Source organism: Physeter macrocephalus, unplaced genomic scaffold (genome assembly GCF_002837175.3).
Source record: "Physeter macrocephalus isolate SW-GA unplaced genomic scaffold, ASM283717v5 random_37, whole genome shotgun sequence".
NCBI classification, from domain to species: domain Eukaryota; kingdom Metazoa; phylum Chordata; class Mammalia; order Artiodactyla; family Physeteridae; genus Physeter; species Physeter macrocephalus.
In genome coordinates, this window is record NW_021145324.1 from 105,209 (window position 1) to 115,631 (window position 10,423).

General features: G+C 45.9%; 2 protein-coding genes across 2 annotated transcripts in view; one reads left to right on the forward strand and one right to left on the reverse strand.

Annotated features, from left to right (window-relative positions):
• The window catches only part of ZNF629 (zinc finger protein 629), a 61,789-nt gene that overhangs the window by 20,510 nt on the left and 30,856 nt on the right, over positions 1-10,423 (forward strand). The gene's annotated exons all lie outside the window — the stretch shown is intronic.
• The window catches only part of LOC102979674 (uncharacterized), a 37,291-nt gene that overhangs the window by 14,377 nt on the left and 12,491 nt on the right, over positions 1-10,423 (reverse strand). The window contains exon 4 of the mRNA XM_055082186.1: positions 1,338-1,388. Within this exon, the coding sequence (XP_054938161.1) occupies positions 1,338-1,388 (51 nt within the window). The remainder of the gene's footprint in view (positions 1-1,337; positions 1,389-10,423) is intronic.

Below are 10,423 nucleotides of genomic sequence, written 5' to 3' on the forward strand. Positions count from 1 at the left end.
TATATATATATATATATATTTTTTTTAATCTGTGAGAATGACTCACTGTTAACAACAAGTAGGGCCACGAATACGTTTTTTTATTTGTTTGTTTGTGGCGGCTTGTGGGATCCTAGTTCCCCGACCAGGGATGGAACCCAGGCCCTCAGCAGTGAAAGCGTGGGGTCCTAATCACTGGACCGCCAGGGAATTCCCACGAATACGTTTTTTACATGGCAACAGCTACAAAAAAAAGACTGATTAGTTGTGATCACTTATCTCCTATGTACTTCGGTCCCAAGTTCCAGAAATGTCTACCTTAACCTTGGACTCTGTGTCAGCGTTTCCTTCTCGTGCCGTGCTTTTTACTTGACACCAGTGGATTCCTTCAAACCAGGAATTCCTCGATGTTTATTGTTAAGCATTCGTTCTCACGGGAGAATTATAATAGTTTTTCCTGTTTTCCCAATTTCTTGACTGATTGTTTTTGGGATTCAGAAAAACACAAATTTCAGGACTTCCCTGGTGGTCCCACGGTTAAGACTCCACGATTCCACTGCAAGGGATGCAGGTTTGATCCCTGGTCAGGGAAGTTTTGCATGCTGCGGGGTGCGGCCAAAAACAAAAACACAAATTTCCTGAAAATGGTCGGGAAGGACTTCCTGCATCAAAATACTCTTCTGAGCTGAGTAGGGTTGGCAAGGCAAATATGCTGCAGAAATAATTGTCCTGTATAACATAAAGCCCAGTCACTGAAGTTTCATGGTTTCAGGAACCTCAGAGTCAGAAGATCCAATTATGGATTCCAGCTCTGCCAGTTCCTGGTTGTGAGACCTTGGGCAAGTCATTTTACCTCTCTGAGCTTCAATCTAATGGATAGAATGATACCTGCGAAATAACATGCTTGCTTTGTGAGGCGGTACTGAAGAAGGGTTAAAAGTGTGGCTTTGGAGTCAGACAGTCTGAGGTTTGAATCCACTGCTTACTACCTCTTTGATCTGGGGCAAGGTCTAACCACTCTGAGCCCCATTTTTTTCTCTTCTGTAAAATGGAAAAACTGATTGAACCCATTTCATAGGATTTTGGTGAGTTCAAATGAGATCACCTATGAAAACACTTAACACAGAGCATGGTACATTGTGAATGCTTGATGCGTGTGGACCAGTATAGTTATTACCTGCTGTATCTACTACCTCACAGGGCAGTTGTGAGGATGGAAGGGAGGTTATATTGTGGAAGTGCTTTCTAAGCTGTGAAATGGTCATCCACACACTTCCCTTTCCTTCAGAGATGAGATGGCCAGAAGCTCCTGGCAGACATCAGTGGTTTCTCCCAGTAAGGAGCCCAAGAATACCTACCTGTACCCACAGAAGGTAGCTGTGTTGAGGAGGCAGTGTCACCATGGTTACCTGGAAAAGAAGGTTCAGTTGCAATCAGGTAGGCAAACTCCAGCATCATCTGACTGCAGGCACACTTGGGGGAAAGCCAGTTTTCCGAAGGAAGCTTTGGAGAAAGGACAATATTTAACAGAGCCTGCCCACCATAGGTTTGTTTAATAGGGATCAAATCAAGAGAAGGGGGCGTGTGACTGTTGTCTAAAGCCCTCTTATTGGCTGAACTTAGGAAACAATTCTATTAGCCGGAACCAGTGCATCCTGCTCCTGCCATGTGTGCATTTATGATGCTCATTCATTCTTAGACTGTGCACAAAACACGAATCAAAGGGCTCTCCAGGGCTTCCCTGGTGGCGCAGCGGTTGCGCGTCCGCCTGACGATGCAGGGGAACCGGGTTCGCGCCCCGGTCTGGGAGGATCCCACATGCCGCGGAGTGGCTGGGCCCGTGAGCCATGGCCGCTGAGCCTGCGCGTCCGGAGCCTGTCCTCCGCAACGGGAGAGGCCACAGCAGAGGGAGGGCCGCATACCACAAAAAAAAAAAAAAAAAAAAAAAAAAAAAAAAGGGCTCTCCAAAGATGATCTTGCATAATCCTGACAGCAGCCCCATAAAGCAAATACTAGCATTACTCCCGTTCTGCAGCTGAGGGCTTGGAGTCTGGGAAAGTTAAGTCCATCGCCCAAAGTCACATAGCCTATATGTTGTGGAGTCAAGATTCAGACCAAGTCCAAACCCTTAGCCTCCGCCAGGCTTCCTCAACTCACCGGGTGCCAGATGCTGAGCTGGAACAAGGAAGAAGGAAACACAGACGTATAGGATTTAGTGCCTCAAGTGGCCTCCTCTCTTGCCTTCTGTAACAACTCTCTCTCCCCATACTATGCCTACTTTTCTGGACACTGTTTCTTTGCTTCCAGGGATGTTTTTCTCTGCTTAGCCCTTAAGTCCAGGTTTTCTGGGCCCCATCCTTGGACTCTTTTCTTTTGTACAGGACTGTGAGAGATCTTTATGTCCACAGCTTCAGCTGCCAGTCATCTCTCCTATTTTTTATTTATTTATTTATTTTAAAAAATTCTTTGGCTGCGTCATGCGATTTGTGGGATCTTAGTTCCCCGACCAGGGATCGAACCTGGGCCCTCGGCAGTGAAAGCACAGAGTCCTAACCACTGGACGGCCAGGGAATTCCCTGTCTCTCCTTCTAATCCAGACTGCCCCTCTGAGAACCAGCTCAGTCCAGCCAACTGCCTCCTTGACATCCCCTCTGACGTTCCAGCCTCCCAACCGAATTCATCCTCTCCCCCTTAACATGCCTCGCCTCCTGAGTTCCCCTTCCTCCTTACCATGGCCTCCTAGTTTCAAACACTGGTGTAGTGGTGAGGAACCCTAGAAGTCTTCCTAGATAAAGCCTCTTGAGTCAGTTCTTGGGGCTGGAGAGGGACTGTGGGGTGTGTGCTTTGAGAGCTGCCATGGGTTTGGCGGTGAACTTGGAGGGTAGAATGCATCGTTTAATCAACTGTCTGCTAAGTGCCCGGCAGTGGGCCTGGTCTAATAGCAGGGGTGGAGGACACAATCACGAATGAAGCAGACAGGACCCTTGGCTTCAGGGAGCTTTCAGGCCACTAGAGAAGACGGACCTCAAGCAATCCTCCCCAAATACCAACTCTTACAAACTGTGACGAGTATCATGAAGGAAACGTTCAGGGTGCTATGAAAGAACGTGGTAAATCTATACTGGGTGGGGGGAGGGGGTCAAAGGCCATTTGGAGAAAGTGACAATTACTATATTCCTGAGAACTGAGTTGAGGGAAGAGAATTCCACATAGAAGCAACTGTAGGTACACGCACAAAGACCCAGAGGTGGACAAGAACGCGGTGTGTTGGGAAAACTGAAAGGCAGCTCGTGTCTATGGCTCTGAGTATGCTGGGGCATGTGGGCAAGACGAGACTGGCCTGGTTGGCTGGGGACGGTGGCAGGTGCCTTGTGGGCCATGGTAAGGAGCCTGGATTTTTTGGTTTAACTTTTTAGTTGGAAATAATTTTGAAGTTACAGAAAAGTATGAAGGGCATCCGTATGTCCTCTACTCCAAACTCATCTGTTAAAAATTACTTGTTCTCCCTCTATATGTAGTATATACATGTGACTTTTATTCTGAACTATTTGAGAATAAGTTGCATACATCTTGTTCTCTTACCCTTAAATACTTAGAATTTCCTGCCCCAGTGCAGTACAGTTATCCACTTCACTAAATTTAACATTGATGCAATATGGTACCTAATTTACCATTCACTTTGTCAATTGTCTCAATAATATCCTTGATGTGGTATTTTCCCCTCTAGTACAGAATCCAGGCTAGAAACGATGTATTGCATTAAATTGTCATTTCTCTTTAGTCTCCTTTAATCTGGAATAGTTAGCCTTTGTCTTTTATGACATTGACACGGTAGAAAAATGCCATCTTCCCCTTTAATAGAATGTTCCTCATTTGAGCTTTGTCTACTGTTTCTTCATTATCATATATGAGTTAAGAATTCCCGGCCGGAAGACTGCATAAATGTTGTCGTATCCTTCTCAGTGTGACAGCAAGAGGCACACAATGTCTGTCTACTCCTCCTTAGTGATTTTGTCTGATTTCTCCTATCTCTAGTTAAAATGTTTCCCTCATAACTGATAAGCCGTCAGGGAGATGCATTACAACCATGCAGCTACCCTATTCCATAGATTATTAAATAGATGAGATAGACTATCTCTTCATGATTCTTGCCTGAATCAGATCAGTCTTTATTACGATGGTTACAAAATGATGACTTCAACTCCAGGACTCCCTCCACTTGACATTCTTCTGCCTACTTATTTAATATTTATTATTAGTAGGGACTTGGAGATTTATATTATTTTCCAATAGTTTTATAGTTATTAACCTTACTTATTTTGGTGCTCAAATTGCTCCAGATTTGGGCAGTGGGAGCCCCTTAAACTAGAAGCCTGGTTTCTATCCCCACTTCAGTGGGGTAGCATGATTCTGTTTGCACATATGACCACCTTTCATTGTGTGACAGTGTGTCGTAGGGGCACAGACGTAGGGAGACCTGATGGGAAGCTCTTGTGTAGCTCAGGAGGGAAACGTGGCTTAGACTGGGGCAGTGACGTATTGGCTGGAGAGAATGGATGGACGTTGGAGGAACTTTGGCGGTGGAATCGGCAGGACTTAGCGGGTGCAGGCTGGGGGTGAATGTGTGAGAGGTCAGAGAGGGAGAAGTCAGGAGCGACCGAAGCGGCTGCAGGGATGGTGGAGTCGTTTACTGACGTGGGAAAGACAAGCAGAGCAGGGGGGGTCGGGTGGGATGGGTATTTTTGACAGCTGAGTTTGAGATGTCTTTGACATCTGAGCGAGGGAGTCAAGTAGACAACTGGATATATTGTTCTGGAGCTGACGAGAGAAGTCCAAACCAGAAGAAAACTTAGGACTGCCACGGATGATTTCTGAATCCACGGTCCTGGATGAAATGCTGTGAGGGGGAAGTGTAGAGGAGAGGGAGGGATCAGGCAGGGGAATCCTGAGGGAGTTCACTGTTTAGGGGTCTGGAGGTACACGGCAGGAGACAGCAATGGACGGGTCTGTGGGGTCAGGTCCCGTGGAGCCTGGAATGTCAGGCCAAATCCTGAAGGCTCCGGGAAAGCATTGAAGGGTTCTGAGTAGGGAAGTGAGTGACAGGGAATGATTTGAATTTTAGAAAGATCGTTCTGAGAGCCAAGCGGGGATGATTTGGAAGGTCATGACAGTAGCTAATGCTACGGTTCTTTCTAAAGTAAATCAGTTTCTCTTTTGCCACTGGAGCTTGCTCAGATGGCCACCTGCACCTGAATGCCCTCTCCTTGTCCATCTGGGCACAAAAAAAGATGATCCAAACATCTGCCCCAGCTGCTCTTATCCGCCCCAGGTAATGTGACAGCAAACCCCCATCTCCTTGCCTCATTTTGGCTGGAGGCTTGTTTTTGGGGGGCGGGGGGTTTGAACCTTTTGAGCCAGGCAAAGTGTAGGTGTGCAGGGGATGGTCTCTGAGGTTTGTGAGAGTGTGTTTAGGGACCGTGATCCTCTGCCCCGGCCTGCTTTGAGTTTAGCGTGGCCTCTGTCCCCCGGGCAACTGCCCATTTAAACCTGTATGTCGTCCCCTCCCCACACCCACACATGCAGGGAGAGGTGGGTCGTGTCTGGAAGGACATCTCAGTGCATCCTCTCCTTAGCAGGGGTGGTGCTGTGCAGGGGACCTGCAGTTCTGCTCAAAGGGTGTGGGCACCTGTTTGGATGGAGACACAAACAACCAAAAGCAGACATTTTAAGAGGACAGAGGGAGGGGCAGATGCTCTGGAAGCCCAGGAAAGGCAAGATTGTTTCTAGTTGGAGAAATCAGGAAAAGTGCCCTGAGAAGGTGGCATTTGAATCAGGCCTTGAGGATAGAGGATTATTCAGTGGAAAAGAGAAAATAAAAAAAATCAAAGTCCTGCGTCCTCATGTTTTATTGACATTGTCAACACAGTCGTTATCGGTTGCATAAATATCCTGTTAGGCAGATCCTCCATTGTTAGTTCTCTGACTGTTGGAATAATTCCTACAAGGCCTCGTGACATTGGCTTGGGGCTTGGGGCTGAGCAGTGGGGACAGAAGCAACTTGGGACCAAATGCAACTCAGGAATCAGTGCTTGAGCCCACCCGCTCATTCTTCCATTCAGCAAGACCCACCACATCCCAGGCCCTGAGGCTACGACGACGATGAGGAGGACATGGCTCCTGTTCTGAAGACCTCACGTCTGCTAGAAAGGGAGTCACAAGTGGAGAGAATTTATTGTAGGGCACGGGTAGATGCTGCTGTAGAGGCACAGCGCATACCAGAAGCGGTGCTGACACAGAGAAAGGGGCTGAAGGGAGCTGAGGCCTTGGGAGCAGATGAGTATATCAGGCAGAGTGGGACAGCGAGAAGCGGGGCAGGTCTGAGGACACACGTCAGAGGACCAAGTTTACGTGGAGCACAGCAACACACTTCTCTGCCCACAGGTCGGAAGGTACATCTCTCCTACTCTTAGGCTTCTGGGCATTCCTTTTTTCTGTTTTCTATTTCAAATATTTCCTTTCCCATTTTGGGGGTGGGGGAGTGTTTTATACTCTTTTCCAAAATCTCAACTTGCATGCTTAATTCATTTGTTTTATTTTTCTCTTTTTGACACTAAAAGCATTTAATGCTATTAATTATGCCTCTGCAGATAGCTTTGACTGTATCCTTTTTTAAAAATTATTATTTTCTAAATAGGTTGCTTTTTATCCTTGATTTATTCTTGTCCTAAGGGTAATTTGAGATGTTATTTATGTTTTTCAATTTCTGAGTGGTGTGTTTTATGTTATTGTTAGTTCTACTGCGTTTTGATCCGAGACTGACTTTAGAATTCCCACTTTTCAAAATTTATCAGAATATTCTCTGTAGCTTAATATTTATTGAATTTTATCACTGTCCATGAAACTTGAAACGAAGGTACACTGTTTTCAGGGTCAAAAATTTATATGTTCATATCTTTTATGTCGTTATTTATTTTTTGATTATTTGTTTGGAAAACGTATTAGAATATTTCCAATAAAACTGTTTCTCATGTTTCTTCTTGTATTATGAAATATTTGATTGCATGGACCTTTGTTGTTATTTAACACATAAGAAATTAAACCCCTTCACTGTGAAGTATACCTTTTATTTTTTTTAAATTTTATTTTACTTTTTATTGAAGTATAGTTGATTTACAATGTTGTGGAAGTATACCTTTTAGAGAGTGAGGTTAAGAGCTCACATTCTGGAGTCAAGACAGCCTGGATTCACACCCCAGCTCCACCATCTCTCAGCTTAGATTCCTTATCTGCAAAATGGAGCTAATAATGGTATTTCCAAGTTTGGGTTTTTTAAGCACAAGCTGCCTCTTCTCTTTGCTTGACCCTGCAATTAAAAAAAAAAAAAAAGGTATTTCCCTTGTCCCTTGTATAATTGTTGGATTAAATGAGATGATGAATAGAAAGCATTTAGAATGCTGCTTGGCACAAGGTAAGTGCTCAATAAAGCCAGAATTCACTGTTAACAATTACTGTTATGTTGCCTGGCTGACCATTCCTGGCATTCGAGGCCTCTGTTGTGGAGAAAAGGTCTCTAGGAACCTCTTTCTTTTTCTCCATCCAGTAAACATTTGGTAAACAGAATGCTTCTTCATGCAGAACTTTAGAAGACATTGTGGGGAATTCCCTGGCGGTACAGTGGTTATGACTCGGCGCTTTCACTGCCAAGGGGCGAGTGTTCAATCCCTGGTGGGGGAAACTAAGATCCTGCAAGCTGCGCCATGCGGCCAGGAGGCATTGTGGAAAACAGGAAGAAAAAAAAAAAGCTGACAACTTCTTAGCATGCAAATGCAGTGACACACTTTGGCTTTGATGGTGGGATCACTGGGTGAGTGTCAGTGGCCTGCTGCCACTAATGTGGGGGTGGGGAGGGCAGGTAGGACAGGAGAAGAAGGGGAGGACCCAGCCTTCCCTGGATATTGTATTGAACACTACTGTCCAGCTCTCAGAGCCTCACATCCCTTCCACCAGTGCTGTGAGCCGGAACGCTGTAGGATTCCTGTCAATAGCTTCCACCTGCAACCTTCAGATGCTTGCCCTCAATGCTGGAGCCACTTTCCCCATGGGAACTTGCATGTCACCATGCCCTCCCTCCCCCAAGGGGGCTTATAGCCAAAGACTGGTGTGAAGTACAAAAGCCCAGCTCCTTGGCCTGAAGTAGGACAAACGCTAAGGTGTTATTTATATCCCAGACCTGCTAACACACTTGCTAACCTGCCTACCTCACTCCCTTACTGGTTTTTCCTGGGAACACTTCCTTAATACCTCACTTGTACTTTATTTATTTATTTATGTCGGCTGCGTTGGGTCTTCATTGCTGCACGCGGACTTTCTTTAGTTGCATCGAGCAGGGGCTACTCTTTGTTGCGGTGCGCAGGCTTCTCATTGCGGTGGCTTCTCTTGTTGTGCAGCACGGGCTCTAGGCACGTGGGCTTCAGTACTTGTGGCACGTGGGGTCAGTAGCTGTGGCTCGCGGGCTCTAGAGCACAGGCTCAGTAGTTGTGGCGCACGGGCCTAGTTGCTCCGCTGCATGTGGGATCGTCCCGGACCAGGGATCGAACCCATGTTCCCTGCATTGGCAAGCAGATTCTCAACCACTGCGCCATCAGGGAAGCCCCCATCACTTGTACTTTAATCCTTGGCCCAGGTTAAGCTTCCGGGAGAATCTGACCTCAGATAAACTGCTTCACTCCCTCCTAACAGGAGGAATTCAGATGTGGAGAGAACATAGTAGTCAGTTTTTGTCCCTTTGGTTGCAAGGGACATAAACTCCAAAGGTACTAGCTTAGACAAAAGCGGGGAGTGGTTAGAAGGATGCTGGGATATCTTAAGTAATCACAAGGAGAAAAGGAGTACACCTGGGCCATAGAAGCATCTGGAATCAGGACATTCTCTCCCCAACATATTTTTTCTTTTTGGCCACGCCACGTGGCCTGCGGGATCTTAGTTCCCTGACCAGGGATTGAACCCGTGCCCTTAGCAGTGATAGTGTGGAGCCCTAACCACTGGACCACCAGGAAATTCCCCTTTCTCCAACTTTACTTATGCTTTTACTCATGTCTGCTTTATTCTCTGAGAGTTGTATTTCCAAATAGCTGGAAATGAGGCTGCAAAGAGCATCTCCACCTCACTTTCCTCAGCTCTGCCCCTGGTTTGTCCAGCATGGTACCAAATGGCCACAATTGGGGATAAGGAGTCATCTAGTCGCCATGAATCTCTTCTATTCCTAGTGAAAGAGGGGCTGTGACCAGAAGGAAGGAAGGGTGCTGGATAAAAAACAAAAACAAAAACAAAAACTAGATGCCCACCACACAGTTCTTTTGGTGAAGAATGAAGTTAAAAAGGCATGGCTTACTTGTATACCCATGTTCACAGCAGCACTAGTCACAAACCAAAAGGTGAAAACAACTCAAATATCCATCAACAGATGAATGAATAAACAAAATGTTGTATATACATACAATGGAATATTATTCAGCCTTAAAAAGGAAGGAAATTCTGATACATGCTACAACATGAATGAACCTTGAAAACATTAGGCTAATGAAGTGAGACACAAAAGGACAAATATTTGTTATGATTCCATTTATAGGAAGTACCTAGAATAGACAAATTCATAGAGGTAAAAAGTAAAATAAAGGTTACCAGGGGATACTGGGAAGGGGCATAGGGAGTTATTGTTTAATGAGGACAGAATTTCTGTTTGGGGTGATAAAAAAGAAGTTTCAAAATGGATAGTGGTGATGGTTGCAAAAGATTGTGAATATATTTCATGCTAATGAATTGTGCACTTCAAAAGGGTTAAAATGAGGTGTTAGGCAGGGTTCTCCAGAGAAACTGAACCAGTAGGATAGAGATATATATATAAAGAGATTTATTATATGGAATTGGCTCGTGCAGTTATGGAGGCTGAGGAGTCCAGACCCAGGAGAGCTGATGGTGTAAGTTCCAGTCTGACTCTGGAAGAATCAAGGAACAAAAACTATATGACACACATAAAACAAATAGCTAGGGGCTTCCCTGGTGGCGCAGTGGTTGAGAATCCACCTGCCGATGCAGGGGACGTGGGTTCGTGCCCCGGTCCGGGAAGATCCCACATGCCGCGGAGCGGCTAGGCCCGTGAGCCATGGCCATGGAGCCTGTGTGTCTGGAGCCTGTGCTCCGCAACGGGAGAGGCCACAACAGTGAGAGGCCCGCATATGACAAAAAAAAAAAAAAAAAAAAAAAAGCTAAATAACAGAAGTAAATTCTTTACCAGCAATCACACTAAATGTAAACCCTTCTATTAAAACACAGATCAGGACTTCCTGGTGGCGCAGTGGAATCTGCCTGCCAATGCAGGGGACACGGGTTCGAGCCCTGGCCCGGGAAGATCCCACATGCCGCAGAGCAACCAAGCCTGTGCACC